Source organism: Littorina saxatilis, linkage group LG14, assembly GCF_037325665.1.
Source record: "Littorina saxatilis isolate snail1 linkage group LG14, US_GU_Lsax_2.0, whole genome shotgun sequence".
Taxonomy (NCBI): Eukaryota; Metazoa; Mollusca; class Gastropoda; order Littorinimorpha; family Littorinidae; genus Littorina; species Littorina saxatilis.
Genome location: NC_090258.1, coordinates 5,699,684 through 5,718,326, shown reverse-complemented (window position 1 = coordinate 5,718,326; position 18,643 = coordinate 5,699,684). Strand labels below are relative to the sequence as shown.

The following is an 18,643-nucleotide window of genomic DNA, read 5'->3' as shown; positions in this document are numbered from 1 at the left end:
TGAATGATCAGTCAATAGCATTCGAAAACGGAGAGTACGTGTTACGTCACTTGGCCGCAAGTGTCAGCATTTTTGTAGGGAGAGGGAGCCAGAGTGTGTGCGTGCACTGTGAAACTTGTACATAGGTTTTTTGTTCATTTTATAGTATTGTTTACTTTCCAGGCTAAATTTGCAAACAGACTGCACAAATTCAAAAACCTCTCCCCACTTGTGTTAATAGGCTGGATAATGTATGTACCCACATTAATTTATGCTTGAGGACAAAGAAAGCCACTCTCCCTACTTGTGTAAATAGCTTAGCCTTGTTGAAAACAATATATACACAATTACTTCTGTATGTATAGCCTTTGTCACAGGGACTAAAGCCGAAAATGGTATAGATTTTGCATAAATGATAATGCAAATGCAGCAAATAGACCGATGTTTACACAAATAATCAACAGTTTCACACTCTGCAAGACAAAAACTGTAATTGTTTGGGTTTTTTAAACTGGAGGATCGAAAAATCACTGAGGCTTCGCTGCCATCCCGGCCGGCGAACGCCGGTGCCGCTATCGATCAGTTAAAAGTATCTGTGTCTTAGGTTAATAACTGATTCGAATGCACTCTCATACAAAGTCATTCAAGGGAAAACACAGCGTCATTTCACTTGTACGATATCAGTCTAAAGTACTTTTAGTCTAAATTAGATTTTTTGGGGGGTGGCTCGCATCAAGACTTAGTAGATCTATGGGACATTTCAGTGTCAGGCGCATAAAACACATCCACAAAATAACTTGAACTGTGTTTGTTTGTATTCTTGTTTTTTTGTTTAACTTTTTAACTTACCAGCAACGAAAACTCAAACATAATTTATTCTATAACACTGAATACACTTCACTGAGTCTCTCAGTCATTTATCGCACAACACAGTCCGCCATGATTCAGTAAAAAAAACAACAGTTTTCTGGTTATACTTTTTAATTTACCAGTTCCTTTAGGAGTTCAAGTACTGAACCAATCGCTTGTCTTGTTACGTTCTTGATCAGATCGATTCGCATAGCAACCAGTATCGAGATGCGCAGTAGCGATACTCTTGAAATTCGAGTCCGACCAATGAAATTACAGAGTATCGATACTCAAAGTCTCGATACTCGCAGTATCGAGGGAAGACCAATGAAATGAACGAGTCTCGATACTCGGAGTATCGAGACTTTGAGTATCGAGACTTTGAGTATCGATACTCAGTCTCGATACTGTGGGCCTTTTGGCGCACCAGGGTGCTGTTCACACTCGAGATCAGAATTTAACCAATCGTTTTGTAGACACTCGATACTGAACTAGGGCGGCATAGCAACCATACTCGATACCACGGATTGGTTCATTTCCATACTCGATACTCGCAGTATCGAGGGAAGACCAATGAAATGAACGAGTCTCGATACTCGGAGTATCGAGACTTTAAGTCTCGATACTCCCAGTATCGAGACTCAGTCTCGATACTGTGGGCCTTTTGGCGTTCCATAGCTACATGCAGACACAGACAGATCTAGATCTAGTGTCTCTCTTTCTTGCACAGTCGTCACCTAAGCTTACTGTGTGTGTGGGTGTGTATGTGTGACGGAGTGATTGAGTTTGTGTTACTGTTTGTCTATTTCTTACGTGAGCCTTGAAGGCTTCGCCTCTTGTTTTGTGTTTGCAATAACTTGAATTGTTGCGTTATCGAGAAGTTCGCCGGACGACCGGGAGAAAGTGCGCAATTTTAAAGAGAGCGGACACCGATTATGGATTGACCCAAAAAATAGTTTTCGCTAATATTTCTTTTACCTGTGATACTTTTTGGCTCACGTAAGTGTAGCCTATGCGATCGTAACTTTGTCTGTCTGTGCGTGCGTTTGTGCGTGTGTGCGTGTGTGTGTATGTCTGTGGTAGAAACTTTAACATTTCCGAGTCTATGTGTGAGTGGTTATCCAAGACTATGGATAAAGCTCGCATAAGATTACGTCACGGTCAAAAGTGTTTGACGTCAATTAATGCATCATGACGGCATGCCTCCCTGTAGTCTTTCTCTCTCGCGTGGTGTGTGTGGTCTCGGTCATTGTTATTTTGAGCGGGCCGAGACTATTTGGCAGTCGTGTCCCTGTAAGTAGGCTACATGCAGACACAGACAGATCTAGATCTAGTGTCTCTCTTTCTTGCACAGTCGTCACCTAAGCTTACTGTGTGTGTGGGTGTGTATGTGTGACGGAGTGATTGAGTTTGTGTTACTGTTTGTCTATTTCTTACGTGAGCCTTGAAGGCTTCGCCTCTTGTCATAAGTGTGTTGAAACAAGTGTGAAAAAGTTAGAGAAATCAATCGGACAGACTTTATAGAATTTTGAACTTGTTTGGAATTGGTATAAATCCCTGGTTTACCGTTTGTTGTTGTGATGATGTGTTTCTGTTTGAATTATTGTATCGTGTCTTTCTGATATAGGAAATAGCGTAATTTCATGATTTTGTTTGTAGGCTAAAATTAGATCAATTTCTTGATTCGTATGAACATATTTCTTGGAGCATCCAAGCGATTTCTTCCCAAAAATTACACAATGCCGTGCGAGAGTCCACACAATTACATTTCAAAAAAATAAAACAATTGACAGTATCGTTTTTGCACCGACCTGCAAAACGTAGGCCTACCATTATCCCCATTCTGAAAAATGGCAAGGTAAAAGTGATCGTACTCTGAAAAATATGCATGTCGAGTGATAATAGGCGCTGTTTTAAAGTGTTTCCAATCTGCTATGTCCGAAAACTGATGATAAGTGTGCCTTCAGAAAGTTTAAAATTATGATATTTTAGTACTCACCGCGTACACTTTCCAAACACACACACACACACATTCACACACACACACACGCACACACACACACACACACACGCACACATTCACGCACACACACACACATTCACACACACACACACACACACACACACACACGCACACACTGACACACACACACACACACACGCACACACACCGTGATTCACACACACACACACATACACACACACACCCAATCACGTACGCACACACACACACACACACACACACACACACACACACATACACACACACACCCAATCACGTACGCACACACACACACACACACACATACACACACACACCCAATCACGTACGCACACACACACACACACACACGCACACGCACACGCCAGGGTTGGAACTATTGTGTATGAGACTTTACTGATCGCGGGGCTTCCAAAATTGACTCTGCGGGGGTATACGGGGGCTGGCCCGGCGGGGGTCGACCGTGGGGGCCTTTCCCCTAGGTGCTGTTTAAATTCAGTATTAGTATTATCTTGAGTCAGCCTCTCTTTGAGAAAAAGAAAGATATTTGCCTGGTAAAGCTAGGGGGGGGGGGGGGGGTGCATCCAGTACCAAGAGACCCGTTCTCGCTCCCCTCCCCCCCCACCCCCCACCCCCTAGACATGCACACAGAGACTATAACTGACAATGTACATACCGTTGTTGTTGGCGGTTTAGTCTGTTCGACAAGATATAAGGATAAAAACTGATAAGGCTTTAAGACTTTCCTTTCACTCTTACTTTTACTTGTCAAGTTGTTGTTTGTCCTTGTTCAATGCAAGTTTTGTTTGTTTCGTTGATTGTAAGCTCTTAACTCAGTTTCACCGGACCACGCTTTGAATAAGACAGTCCGGATGCTGCTTTAGATTAGACAGTCCGGATGATGCTTAGGATTAGACAGTCCGGATGATGCTTTGCCGGGATTAGACAGTCCGGATGATGCTTTGGATTAGACAGTCCGGATGATGCTTTGCCGGGATTAGACAGTCCGGATGATACTTTGGATTAGACAGTCCGGATGATGCTTTGGATTAGACAGTCCGGATGATGCTTTGCCGGGATTAGACAGTCCGGATGATACTTTGGATTAGACAGTCCGGATGATGCTTTGGATTAGACAGTCCGGATGATGCTTTGGATAAGACATTCCGGATAATGCTTTGGATAAGACAGTCCGGATGATGCTTTGGATAAGACAGTCCGGATGATGCTTTGGATAAGACAGTCCGGGTGCAGGGGCGGATCAGTTGCTTTGTAAGGGGGGGAGGCACTTTGAATCAAAAGTGAATGTGATGGGCGCGAAGCGCCCGAATTTGCTAGGGGGGCCCGGGGGCATGCCCCCCCGGAAACATTTTTTGCCCAAAGAAGCAAAATGGTGCCATCTGGTGCCATTTGAACTTAGAAATGGTCATAGAATCAGCATAGAAAAATCTTTTGTTTTCTTCTTCTTTTTTTTTTTTTCAGGGGGGGGGGGGCACGTGCCCCCTGTGCCCCCCCCCCCCCCCCTGGCCTCGTCCGCCCCTGGGGTGATGCTTTGGATAAGACAGTCCGGATCACGCTTTGGATAAGACAGTCCGGATCACGCTTTGGATAAGACAGTCTGGATGATGCTTTGGATAAGACAGTCCGGATGATGCTTTGGAAAAGACAGTCCGGATGATGCTTTGGAAAAGACAGTCCGGATCACGCTAAATTTAGATAAGACAGTCCGGATGATGCGGCCTTTTGAAGAACTGACTAATCAAAAAACAAAGAGACTGCCGACGTTTCAAGACTTATTCATAGTCGAAAAGCAAGAAAGGTAATTTGTTGGAACATTTGGTAATCTTATTTTTCTTCTTCTTCGTTCATGGGCTTAGACTCCCACGTTCACTCATGTTTTTAGCACGAGTGGATTTTTACGTGTATGACCGTTTTTACCCCGCCATTCAGGCAGCATACGCCGATTTCGGGGGAGGCATGCAGGGTATTTTCGTGTTTCTATAACCCACCGAACTCTAACATGGATTACAGGATCTTTTCCGTGCGCACTTGGTCTTGTGCTTGCGTGTACACACGAAGGGGGTTAAGTCACTAGCAGGTCTGTACACAAGTTGACCTGGGAGATCGGAAGAATCTCCACCCTTAACCCACCAGGCGGCAGCGACCGCGATTCGAACTCGTCGGACCTCCCGTTTAGGAGGCCGACGTCTTACCACCACGCCACTGCGCCCGTCGTTTGTTAATGACAACATAAAACGTTACATTCACAGATATTTCGACCCAGCGGTCTATTAAGTGCACAGACAGACAAACACAAATTAAACAGAAAAACACTTATCTGCCAAAAAGCTCAGCCGCTTGCGGAGAAGACACAAACGAGGCAATGATTCAAGAAAGCGCTGATGTTCTAGAACGTCACTTGACTTTTCGACTCGCAGTGAAGACAGACCGGTCGGGTAGCTTTGTGGCATTGTCTCGGACTTGAGAGATATGAAACGTTTTCTGTTGCTTGTTCTCGCAACGTAATGTCACGTTTCAAGAGATCACAGAAGGTGATTATGAACGGTTAGTTACTACCCAGCTGAAAAAGTACCACACGATGTACTATAGTATTCTATAGTAAACTATAGTAAATGTACCCTGTACTATAGTAAACTATAGTAAATCATGTACTATAGTACTGTGTAGTAAATGTACCATTTTCATGTACTATAGTACTTTGTGGTAGAGTAGAGTACTTTGTACTTTGTACTATGCCTATGGTACTTTTAGTGAATGTACCATAGTACTATAGTACCTAGTACTTTGTACTATGGTACTTTTTGTGAATGTACCATGTACTACAGTAGTACTATAGTACTAGTTAGGAGACTGCCCGTACTTTTTTCAAAAAGTACTACGTATCATTGCGCGAAGGACATGCACCATTCATTTTGCAAACATGCATGTAACATGAATAAATCTGCAGAATAATAATGTTTTTCTATTGATGATTCATTCAATTTCATTTTTTAGTCCCTTTGGACACTTTTCCAAGAATGAATGTTAAGCACTCATCTCTGCTCACACAGTAAAATGCGGTAAACAGACAACTGTGAGTTTCTGTCAGCCATTTAGGTTTTTTTAGTTTTAGAGCGCGCTGTTCAACTCATGTTAGTTTGTTCACACTTGCAAGGTAAGTGAAACAGTATATATTGTGTCCACGTTATAACAAAAGCCCATTTCCTAATGTGAGTGCTACCTGGGATCAAACATTGTTGGGCATGTTGTAGAGAATTAGAAACGTCTTGTCATTTTTGTTCATGGTTACGTTACTCAATTTTTTCTTGTGATATTTTCAGTTTTAATGCAACATGCATTCATTATTTTCTGTTTGAATTGCTGCAAGAAAGTCCGACAGAATGGATAGCGAAAATAGTGATTGAAGAGTTGTATATAAAACACAGTCAGAGGAGTACGGGTTGGTTAGATTGTATCAACATCTTTATTTTTCTCTAGCCAAAAATGCCATTCCTTGCCAGGGGCGGACCTAGTTGTGGATAGGGGGGGGGGGGTTCCAAATTGGAGCAGGGGTCCAGGGGCCGCTCAGGCCCCGGTGGGGTCCAGGGGCAAACCCCTGGTGGGGGGTCTGGGGGGCTAGGCCCCCCCCCCCAGACGCTGAAGGAATTTTATTTTTTTAGGTCAATCGGAGGCCTCTCTGGAAGATAACAAGGTATTTTTTTACTAAAAAAAAAAAAAAAAAAAAAACCGGATGGGGGGGGGGGGGGGTTTCCGGGCACCCAGGAACACCCCCCCCCCCCCTAGGTCCGCCCCTGCTTGCATTTAGATCTGCGAACAAACGGGAGGTCACAACAAACGATTGAAAGTCCTGATCATAGTGTACCAGCTTATTATTATTTTGGAAAACGACAGACAGAAGTTCAACACTGCAGAATGCGTTTAAATATTAGTAACCTTAATTTAGACTTGTGTAAACGCCATCTAAAAGATAACGCACAGTGTGCCTGCGGTGATCCAAATGAAACATCTGAACATTATTTATTAAACTGCACTTTGTATGCAGATGCTCGTCTGACAACAATCAATTCGTTGCCTGTTCACTTCAGACGCGTGGAAATATTATTAAAAGGTAGCGAGCAATATTCTGTTCGTAATATATTAGACATATTGATATTTGAGTCTGTCCAATCGTTTATTGTTAAATCTGGTCGATTGATTTGATGGATGTGTTCACGCATTGATAGTGTATGTGTGTGGGCAGGCGTATGTGTACCTCCACACTGCCTCTCCCTGTGTTATCGTATTTGATTACATAAGCAGCGTATAAGTAATGATTATTATCGTTTGTCTCGTATTTTATATGTTAACGAATTACTGCCTTCCATAAAAAATTGTTATATTTACTTGAATTTACATGTTGCATGTCTTAGACTTGATGCTCTCTTCCTATGCGCTTTCGTCCTAGTCTCTCCTTGTGGTTGTTAGCACCTTCTTCCCCCTCTCCCTCCCTTTTCTTTTTATCTTCTGTAGATTCCTTTGTTCCTAGTTAGCTCCCCATCCCCATTCTTTCAATTTGTTCTTCTGGTTTATTGTTGTTATGTCCACCATTACGAAAATGTGTGTAACTTAGTACTGTTCTGGTCACGTGATATAAGCATTTGCTTGAGTGCGTGTCCTAGTTGTGTGTTTTGAACTGTTCATGCGAAGAAATCCTGAATAAAACTTTGTTTAAACCAACAAACGATTGAGGAGGAAATCAGGAAGTCACAAAGTGTATATGTATCATGTTGTCGAATCTCGATCTTCCCAGTGTGGTAAGCAAGATGTGCAGTTTGTTTTTGTTTGAACACACTGATTTACAGCTTTGATTTTAATTTGAAGTGTTCACCTCTGTTCAGCCACCCGGTTCTCGCCCACTGTTAGTGTTACTCGCCCAGACCTCCAGTTAGATCTACGTCCAGTCAACAGATAAGAAGTGAATCACAGTGGACGCAGAACCATTCAATTGAAGTTGGCAGAATAATGTCTCACCCGTAGCTGATAAGTTCTATAGTAAGTTTATATGATCATAGGCTGGAAAAGCTGACATAATGAAGTTTGCAAGCAAGAAGATATTATTCTCGTCCAAAAAACGTATTTTGCTGATTTGTATAAACGGAAAACTGATGAGGGAAAAATGAGCTTAAAAATTGACACTTTTTTGGATGGAACAAAGGTTTTAAAAATAAATAATCAGCAGAAAGACAGCTGTGAAGGGGAAGTGGTAGAAGGAGAAGTTTTGTCAGCTCTAAAGCGTATGAATAATGGTTCTGCGCCTGGAATTGATGGATTAACAGTTGAGTTTTATAAGTTTTTTTGGAGGAGCCTAAAAAGGTATATACTTGCGTCTTTTAACTCTGCTTTTAAGAATGGAACTCTATCTAATTCACAGTGTAAAGCGGCAATTACACTGATTCATAAAGGGAAGGATTTATCAAGAAATGATTTAAAGAATTGGAGACCTATTTCACTGACCGATACAGATTATAAGTTATTAGCGAAATGTTTAGCTCTTCGGCTCTCTGATGTTGTAGGGAGTGTTGTGAATGAGGATCAAGTTGGGTATATAAAAGGTAGACGTGTCTCAACCTTATTGCGATTAGTTGATGATGTTTTAGAACATGCAGATTTACATAATAAGCCTGGATTGATGGTGTCAATTGACTTTTTTCATGCATTTGATTGCATCTCCAAAGAGTTTATGTTGAAGATGTTTGAAAAATTTGGTTTTGGAACTGATTTTGTGAAATGGGTTGATGTTTTGATGAAAAACGCAAAAAGTTGTGTAAACTATTGTGGTTGGTTATCTGAATTTTTTTATATTGATTCCGGAATAAGGCAAGGGTGTCCTTTTTCCGCACTAGCCTTCGTATTAGCAGTTGAATTGTTAGCAATCAAAATTCGAGAGGCCAAAAATATAAAGGGTATGTCATTATGGAACAACGGAGATATGAATAAAGTTTTGAAAGTATTGTTGTATGCTGATGATGTTACATTGTTTTTGCAAGATGAACATGATATGTTCCAAGCCCTGGCTTTGATTGGTAAATTTTCAGAAATATCAGGTTTGAACATAAATCACCAAAAATCCAAACTAATGTGGTTTGGGTCGCGGAAGAATTGTAGGAATGAGTGTTGCGGTTTTGCATGTACAGACACAATGAAAATTCTAGTTGTATATTTCTGTAATTATATGCGTGCGTCAAAAGTGAAAGAGAATTGGGAAGAGAGAGTGAATGTTGCAAAAAGGCTCATCTGCGTGTGGGAGAAAAGGAATTTGAGCATTATTGGTAAAGTCTGTGTATTCAAAACGTTTATTCTGCCACATTTTGTCTATATAATGCAGGCGCTGATTGTACCAGACGACGTTCCAACTGAAATTAATAGGTTAATGTTTCGCTTCGTGTGGCGCAAAAAAGATTGCAACAGAAAAGCATTTGAAAAGGTGAAAAGAACTGTTTTATGTAACGAAGTAAAGCAAGGTGGATTAAATATGATTGATTTGCGTCAGATGCAGTGTTCCTTTTTGTTAAGCTGGGTTGTGAACCTAACTCTGTCTAATGAAGACCAGAAATGGTCATGGCTCCCAAAAGCACTGTTTTTCCGTTTTTGGAGTCGCTTTGAGTGTTTTTTTGCGAACATTAATAGCAAACTATTTAAAGGATTGGACAGTATTAAATCGGAATTTTGGTCCGCTGTGTTGAAGGCATGGCTTAATAACAATCAAGTCGATAATAATGGTAATTCTGTTTCCGGTTTGTTGTGGAACAACAAAGATATAATTTATCAAGGAAACCCACTCTTTTTTGCGGATTGGATTAAAAGTGGTATAATGTATGTGAGCGATGTGTGTGAGAATGGACGTTTTTCTACCCATGAAGAAGTGTGTGAAAGAACTGGCTACACTGCAAATAGATTGCTTGAGTACAATGTTGTTCGAATAGCTGTACATCTCCTTTTAAGAAATGTCGATATAAACGATGTAAATTGTTCAGTCTGTGACATTCCGACCTTCTGTGGGAAAAAAAGTTAAATCAGTAAAAGAAATTCGAAAGATTCTGGTAGGAAAACAATACAGCCAACCCTGTTCAGAAGGATTTTGGAGAAGAAAATTAGGATTTGAAATTGACGAAAAGAATTGGAACTTAGCAGCCACTGTCACTAGTGAAGTTCGATTACGTGTACTGCATTGGAAAATATTGCAAAACATTTATCCAATTAATTAATTAATTAATTAATTAGAAACATTTATGCTGTGCATAAAATCATTTTTGCATGTTCAGATGTGCGAGGATAGACAAGAATTTAAGATAAAAAGTTTTCCGAAACCGGACAATCAGCCAGCGCCAGCCAGCGCCACAGTCACCACCACAACCACATGAAACGTTCATTGCCAGTTTACGCTGAAAATGTTTATTGGTCGACACCACAGGTCGTTCATTTTCAGCGCAGATAATGCATACAAAATCAGTGGAATATTTTCATAAATTCCACAAAAACTATGATTGACATAATCATATACATTGGGTTGTACATTTGCATAAATTCACCAAGAACAAAAATTGTCTTACACATCATAGATGGCATTGTCCACTATGTATTAGCTTACTGTTTTTTGTTCTTGTTTCCAGCTTCACCAACAAGCTGTCAAATTTTACTAGACTGGTCACCGGGTTACTTCCCTTTATCTACCGCTTTCTGCATCCGCTCATTAGACCATCATCAAAAAACTTATATTGGCAACTCTAAAAAACAATAAACATTGTGTTTTAGCCCAATTAAAGCACATCGATTAAATACATAATGTCTGTCATTCACCACCAATCCGGCGGTACGCGCCCACACAACTACGTTATGGTGGAGTAAGGGGATGGCGGTGGGGTTGAAAATTTTCGCACAGTTGTTTGGGACGTCTGGCACTGGCTACCGCAGATGCAGAAATGGCAGAGAGACTGATCTTGGGCCGGCTGGCCAATGGGAAGACGGCATTCCGCTCATTAGTTATGCATATGACCTGTGCTCTGGCACCGTCTATACACCACAATCTCGCTTCTCTTCACACCCAAAAATATCATTTATGCTGTGCATAAAATCATTTTTGCATGTTCAGATGTGCGAGGATAGACAAGAATTTAAGATAAAAAGTTTTCCGAAACCGGACAATCAGCCAGCGCCAGCCAGCGCCACAGTCACCACCACAACCACATGAAACGTTCATTGCCAGTTTACGCTGAAAATGTTTATTGGTCGACACCACAGGTCGTTCATTTTCAGCGCAGATAATGCATACAAAATCAGTGGAATATTTTCATAAATTCCACAAAAACTATGATTGACATAATCATATACATTGGGTTGTACATTTGCATAAATTCACCAAGAACAAAAATTGTCTTACACATCATAGATGGCATTGTCCACTATGTATTAGCTTACTGTTTTTTGTTCTTGTTTCCAGCTTCACCAACAAGCTGTCAAATTTTACTAGACTGGTCACCGGGTTACTTCCCTTTATCTACCGCTTTCTGCATCCGCTCATTAGACCATCATCAAAAAACTTATATTGGCAACTCTAAAAAACAATAAACATTGTGTTTTAGCCCAATTAAAGCACATCGATTAAATACATAATGTCTGTCATTCACCACCAATCCGGCGGTACGCGCCACCACCTGATGACTCACATCAGGTACCGCCACCAAGCAAAATCGACCTTTCTCGGAAAGTTGCACTGCACACTTTCTTATAATCCCAGGCTGCACTGCACACCTGTGATCCCATGTTAATGTTCTGCTGCACTGCACGCAGACATGTGCCTGACCTCCCCCTTTCTGTTGCACTGCACACAGAGAGAAGCCCTACGTTTTACCTGATCTACCAGTTGTGCACCCTGATGTAAGACAAGAAAGCGTTAGAAGACCATCTGCCCGCCTGACGGATTTGAGCGTCCGATGCCCCGTTCCGAGCCATGTGGGAGGCACCCCCAATCCTAAAGCTATGCGATTTGAAGTTCTGTTTGGGCAGGCCACAAAATTGGAAAACCAACTGTAGTTGCTCGTTGAATTCCCTGGCCGTTATGGGTGCCCCCGACATAGCTCGGAACAACGGCCCCGTTGCGGACAACAATATTGTTCCGTAAACAGCACAAGACCAATTGTCTCACCAGAATCATCACCAGGGGTTCTTTTGATGTCTGCTTAGTAATTACGGATACTAAATCTAAATTATCTGTATGAATGACTAAGTATTTGTTCTGAAAGGCCAGCGCCCATGTCTCCAGAGCCAAAACGATAGGATACAATTCCAGTAGGGTGATATTTTGGAGTCGCCACCAGTCGGACCACCTACCCTGAAACCACTGCCTACCGAACAAAGCCCCGTATCCCACTGCCCCGGATGCATCCGTCACTAAATCCAGCTCTTCTGAGGATACTTCCTTGTTCATGAGAAAAAAGCACTTCCCGTTAAATGACTGCAGAAAAGTTAGCCAAGTCTTCAAATCCTCTTTCACCCCTTGGTTCAGCCTCACGAAGAATAGCTGAGAGCGTATGCCTCTAATCAAGTCGATCAATCTCCTCAAGAACGCCCTCCCTGGCACCACTGCCTGGCAAGCAAAGTTCAGCAACCCTATGACCGACTGAATTTCCTTCACTGTTGCTTTCTTCTTTTGTAGTAGGTTCTGTATTTCTTGGGCACACTTCGTGAGTTTTTCCACCGGCAGCCGAATTTCTCTTTCGATTGTGTCTATCTCTATTCCCAGGAATGTCAACCTCGTCTCTGGGCCCTCCGTCTTATCAGGTGCCATGGGAACTCCTATTTCCTCACACAAACCCAGAAATTTGTCTAGGTATTCTTTGCCTAGCTGCTTCGATACTGCCGCAAGGAAAAAATCATCCAGGTAGTGCACTAATGGTATCCCTAACTTCTGAACAGCAATCCACTCCAAAGCCGTGCCTAGTTCTTCGAACAAGTGACAAGACGAAGAACAACCCATCTGAAGCGAAAGATCAACATAAAAACTTCCTTGCCAGCTCAGTACGAAGAGGTTTTGGTCACTAGGGTGAATAGGCAACAACCTAAAAGCTTTCTCCACATCAGTTTTTGCCATAAATGCTGTATTTCCTACTGTCTGCACTAACTGTACTGCATCTTGCACATTGGCATATGACACTGTGGCCATGTCTTCCTCTATGAAATCATTTATGGATGCCCCCTTCGGGTGAGATAGATGATGTATCATCCTATACTTTCCTTTCATCTTTTTCTCTACCAAGCCGATTGGAGAACATTGGAACTGAGTAAAAGGAATATGCCTAAAGGGACCTACTAACCTCCCCTCTTCTATTTCCTTCTTTATGTGCGCTTCTACTACTTCTGGCATTTCTTCTGCTGACTTCAGGTTCTTCTGAACTACACTATTTGGGGCTCCTGTGAACCCTACCCGGAAACCCTCTCTGAATCCCTGTATTAAAGCCCGCTTCTTCTGTGGATCGTACCCTTCCAGCCACTTTTCCAGCTTGTCCGCCTTCACTGGCGTGGCCCCCGTGCCCCAGTCTTCATTTCTTTCCTTCTCCTGCTTCTTTTCCCCCCCGTCCCGCTCGAAAGGGGTGCCCTTTGGCGCTGCATTTTCGGATTGCGTGTTGCCCCCCACACTGCGAGCAAAAGTGCTTGAAGCCACAATTGGGGCGGCTGCAAGATCCCTGTTCATTGAACTGGAAGCAGAAGCCCCCCACTTTGGCTGGGTTTCCACTTCCAGTCTTCCCCCCTGCGCCACCCTGCGGCTTCTTCTTTCCCCCGTCATGGGTCTGGGTGGCAGGCTCTAAGCGGGTGGTGGCGAACAGGTCCGCGTCGCTGTCCCCCCATGCCCTTTCTCCTGCAGCAATTGCGAGCCGGTAGCGGTAGTCATAGTCCCGCCAATTGCCCTGCAGCTCATGCAGGGTACACACCCGAGCAAAGTGGGCACCCAGGCCCCTGTGTACCTCTTTCGCTCTGTCCTGTAGTATAGTGATATAAATGTTCCAGGCCTTCACCCACTCTGTGAAGGTTAACAGTTTCTTTTCTTTCTTCTTCTTCTTCTTCTTTTTGTCTTCATCGTCCTCATCCGAGTCCTCCTCCAGCATTTCCTTCGGGTCCGCGGGCAGGAGTATTGCGAACCTAACCGCCACACCGCTCCAGATCTTTTCCTTTATTGTCTTTGGCACGTGTAGGTCAATGGGCAACATTTTCTGGTTGCCGGTTGCCCACGCCTGTGTACCGCTAGTGTTAGATTGCTCACCGGAGTGTCCAGAGTGCCCAGCCATGCCTGAGTTGGATTTTCCACCCGTAGAGGTGGTCGATCCTGCGGGCGATGCCTCAGGCGCCGGCGTCTTGGCGGCCCGAATCTCCGCAATCTCCTTCCTCAGGGCCTTCTGCTCAGCAAGGAGCTGGGTTAGCGACTCCTTCACGCCCATTTCGTCCTCTCCTTCAGCCTCCTCGTCTCGAAACCTCTTCGGGGGCTGCTTTGAGGGACGCCCCGGTCGCTTGGTTGGACGCTTCGACATCCTGAAACATTTCAAAGGCCACTAAGCATCAGGGGCCTATTTTTTTTTTTTTTTTTTTTTTTTTTTTTTTTTTTTTTTTTTTTTTTTTTTTTTTTATATATATGCAGCACGGGCTGTACCAATAAAACATTCCCCATGAAGTCACAACCGGTTCTACCAAACCAGAACCAACAATGACGTCACTCCAGAAGCTGGAAAGGATATTCCCTCCTATTCCACTCCCGGCATCAAAGCTCTGCGTCTGGCGTCTTCGGTAGAACCCAACCACTTCAGTCTGGGAATAAACCTTGGTACCCCGTTCGTGCTGCATCTACACTCCTATTGTGGTTCTGCCCTCAGCACGAGAGTACACCTAAGAAAACACTGTCAATCTGATCATGCAGCACGGGCTGTACCAATACACATTCCCCATGAAGTCACAACCGGTTCTACCAAACCAGAACCAACAATGACGTCACTCCAAAAGCTGGAAAGGATACCCCATCCTATTCCACTCCCGGCATCAAAGCTCTGCGTCTGGCGTCTTCGGTAGAACCCAACCACTTCAGTCTGGGAATAAACCTTGGTACCCCGTCCGTGCTGCATCTACCCCTATTGTGGTTCTGCCATCAGCACGAGAGGATACCGGCTATCACTATTAGCCCCCACTTCCCTCTCACCCGCTGAACAACCACAACACCTTCTTACCTCATTGGTCTATATGCCGACTGTCCAACAGAACTTTTCTCAGTGCTCTGTACAGTAGCATGTGCCCCGACCCTGACAGATGAATCCCATCTGCTAAAAAATGTTTCTGATACTGAGCAAACTTCTCTGCTGGAGGGAAAGCCACGTAGTGGGGGAACAAACCCACTATCCTGTGTGCCGTTTTCAGCTGTTGATGAAGAAGCCTATTCACCTCCCTGGCTATGTCATTGAAACCCCCCCAGCCACTGTATCTCTGTGTCATCCCTGACACCACCACTACTGAGTTTGCCAATGTTTGCACCCTCACACACAGATGCCACAGCTCACGAAACACTTTATTCGGTGTCGTTCCGGGAACAATATTATTGTCCCCCACCATTAGCACTATCACTCCCCATTTTTTCCGGGTGAAAATGGCCCTGTTCTGTTCTAGCATTGATTCAACGTCGCTTATTTTTCGGCCCCCTCTCCCATCGAATATCTGCTCAAAACCATCAAAACCTAAATCTGGCCGCACCCCCTCATCTGTGTTCACAAATCGCTGAAACCTCCACGTGAAAGAGTGCCCGACCACCGCACAACTTGTAAACATTTTCGCTCCCGCCGTCTTTCTTCACAAAGAAACTAGTCACGTGACCGAGCGATTCGCGTTGCCACTGCTCGGACCAATTTTAATGCCAGGAGAAGATGATACTGTCTTCTTTTCTCCCTGAACACTTTTACTGACGGCTGTCAGCTAATTGTACCATCACCGTCTACCTAGCTATCACCCTCGTTCCTTCGAGTGTCACTCCCGGCAAACGTGAAACCACATGTTTCTGCCTACGGTGCCACGCTGTCTCCCAGTTTCCCCAAACTCCAAACTTTCCTTGCAGACAACTAATTGGCCCCACTCGAGCCTATTACCGCTGTTTCGATCTCAATCGCCCCTCTCGACAATCAAGCAACAAAACAAAACAAAAAAAGGTAAAAGTACGTGTACCTTCTCTTTCCAAAATCCTTGAAACGTTGAAAATTTTCGCACAGTTGTTTGGGACGTCTGGCACTGGCTACCGCAGATGCAGAAATGGCAGAGAGACTGATCTTGGGCCGGCTGGCCAATGGGAAGACGGCATTCCGCTCATTAGTTATGCATATGACCTGTGCTCTGGCACCGTCTATACACCACAATCTCGCTTCTCTTCACACCCAAAAATATCATTTATCCAACTAATATTTTATTGTGTAAAATGAAAGTGAAGGCTGATAAAAACTGTACATATTGTAAGGATGAACTTGATGTATTGGAGCATTTTTTCTTTGAGTGCCCAACAGTGCTCAGGTTTTGGAAATATATTGAAATGTACATTTTAGTAAACATTGGTGAAAGAATTAGGTTGAATGTTACAGATGTGCTTTTTGGTATAAAAAGTAACAGCAAAAATATGAAGAAGATTAATCACATTATTTTAATCGCAAAGATGTGCGTAAGCATTTTTAAAAAAACCGATTCACGATTACCCCCCGCGGGTTAGGGGGAGTCCCCTATTGGTTGGGACTAGAAAGAATTTACCCGATGCTACCCAGCATGTCGTAAGAGGCGACTAACGGTTCTGTTTCTTCTCTTCTTTTGTCTTATTTCTGCCTTACCAGTCCTTTCACCTATATTTCCTTCCAAGAAAACTCTCCCTACTATTCCCTGCAGTTTTCCAATTCTTTTCTTGTTGTCTTATTTCTACCTGACTGGATCCATCACCTTTATTTCACTTACCAAAAGTCTTCTTTTCCACATCCTTATTTCTCTGCACCCCGCATGTCGTATGAGGCGACTAACGGATTCTGTTTCTCCTTTTACCCTTGTTAAGTGGTTCTTGTATAGAATATAGTCAATGTTTGTAAAGATTTTAGTCAAGCAGTATGTAAGAAATGTTTAGTCCTTTGTACTGGTAACTTGCATTCTCCCAGTAAGGTAATACATTGTACTACGTTGCAAGCCCCTGGAGCAAATTTTTGATTAGTGCTTTTGTGAACAAGAAACAATTGACAAGTGGCTCTATCCCATCTCCCCCCTTTCCCCGTCGCGATATAACCTTCGTGGTTGAAAACGACGTTAAACACCAAATAAAGAAAGAAAGAAATGTCCAAAAATAACAAGATATTTTGAGTCAAAAGTTGTGGGTTTTTTTAAGTAAAATGTAAATTTGTTCACTTTATGTTGTCGGATCTTACAAACACTCAGATAGATGTCTGCCTCACAGTTTTGTATGTGCTATAATAAAGATGTATTATCTGTTTTCCCAAAGCGACCGTCTCGAAAATGTCACTGAGTTGACCTGCAATGAACTCCAAGATGGCGGCCAACACACGTGTTGTTCGTAATTCGAATCAAACACGGTATGCAATGCATTTTGAAGGCAACTGGCATTTGTTCAATAGGATAAACTTTCTTTTGCAGAATAATTGTCCCAGGAAAAGGTTTATGGAGAAAATTGCCGGAAAATGTTGAGGAAGCGAAACATTGAGCCTTGTGGCATCAAATGAACATCATATACGCGGTTCTTATACTTTCTTCTGTAAACTGCAAAGGCACATTGGATTGGATTGGATTGGATTGGATAAGATTTACAGTCCAGTGAGGTTACCCTCATGGAAATTCGGGCTGCTTTCTCCCCGGGGAAAGCGAGCTGCCATACATACGGCGCTACCCATATTTTTTTTTTCCTGCATGCGTGTATTCATGTTTCCTGAGACTTAATGCCGTGTGAGATGGAATTTTTTTACTTTATTCCAAGTCCCACGGGTATTTGATGGACATTTTTATCTATGCCTATACAATTTTGCCAGGAAAGACCCTTTTGTCAATCGTGGGATCTTTAACGTGCACACCCCAATGTAGTGTACACGAAGGGACCTCGGTTTTTCGTCTCATCCGAAAGACTAGCACTTAAACCCACCACCTAGGTTAGGAAAGGGGGGACATACAAGTTCAGTCAAAGTTGGAAATATATCTTGCCTTTAACGGTGGAAGGTAGTGTGAAATATAAGAACAAAGGGAATTTGAAGCGATCACCAAGTAAACCTGACTTCACTCTGTAATGAGATTGCCAGGCGGAGAGACTGACCACTGTGAGATATTTTTAGACTATACTTCCTCGAGAGTAAAAATTGAGTAGAATACATTTAGGAAGATTGAGATTCAGATCACCTAATAAAAAGACATAGCCAAAATTGCTCTGGAATGCCCCTTTAACCTTCACCGGATCACGTGTTGGACAGCACGGTCCATTTGATGTGGGTCGTGTACGACCCATACTTCCCAAAGAAGGATTCAACGTTAAAAGTATGGGCTGTACATGACCCACGCCATCCGAATAGGGATAAACGTTTTGTCGCCTCTTTGCAGAGTATGGGTCGTACACAACCCACGCCATCCAAATAAGGATAAACAACGTAAAATTCCTTACATCTTCTTCTTCTTCTGCGTTCGTGGGCTGCAAATTCCTTACATAATTCCATATGGGTCGTCCACAACCCACATCATCCGGACGGTGTAGTTCAAATTATGTCA

General features: G+C 43.1%; 1 protein-coding gene across 1 annotated transcript; it reads right to left on the bottom strand.

The window, feature by feature from the left end:
- Positions 1–13,282: 13,282 nt before the first annotated feature.
- Positions 13,283–16,308, bottom strand: LOC138946964 (uncharacterized). Its single transcript, XM_070318394.1, has 2 exons — positions 16,079–16,308; positions 13,283–14,410 (listed from the first exon to the last, which is right to left on the bottom strand). Exon 2 carries the CDS (start codon positions 14,407–14,409, stop codon positions 13,426–13,428), a length of 984 nt encoding a protein of 327 aa, XP_070174495.1. The 5' UTR covers position 14,410; positions 16,079–16,308; the 3' UTR covers positions 13,283–13,425.
- Between the last annotated feature and the right edge of the window lie 2,335 nt (positions 16,309–18,643).

What these genes read in the sequence shown, in the direction of transcription:
- LOC138946964 (XM_070318394.1), bottom strand. Translation starts at nt 14,409, where the DNA reads ATGTCGAAGCGTCCAACCAAGCGACCGGGGCGTCCCTCAAAGCAGCCC.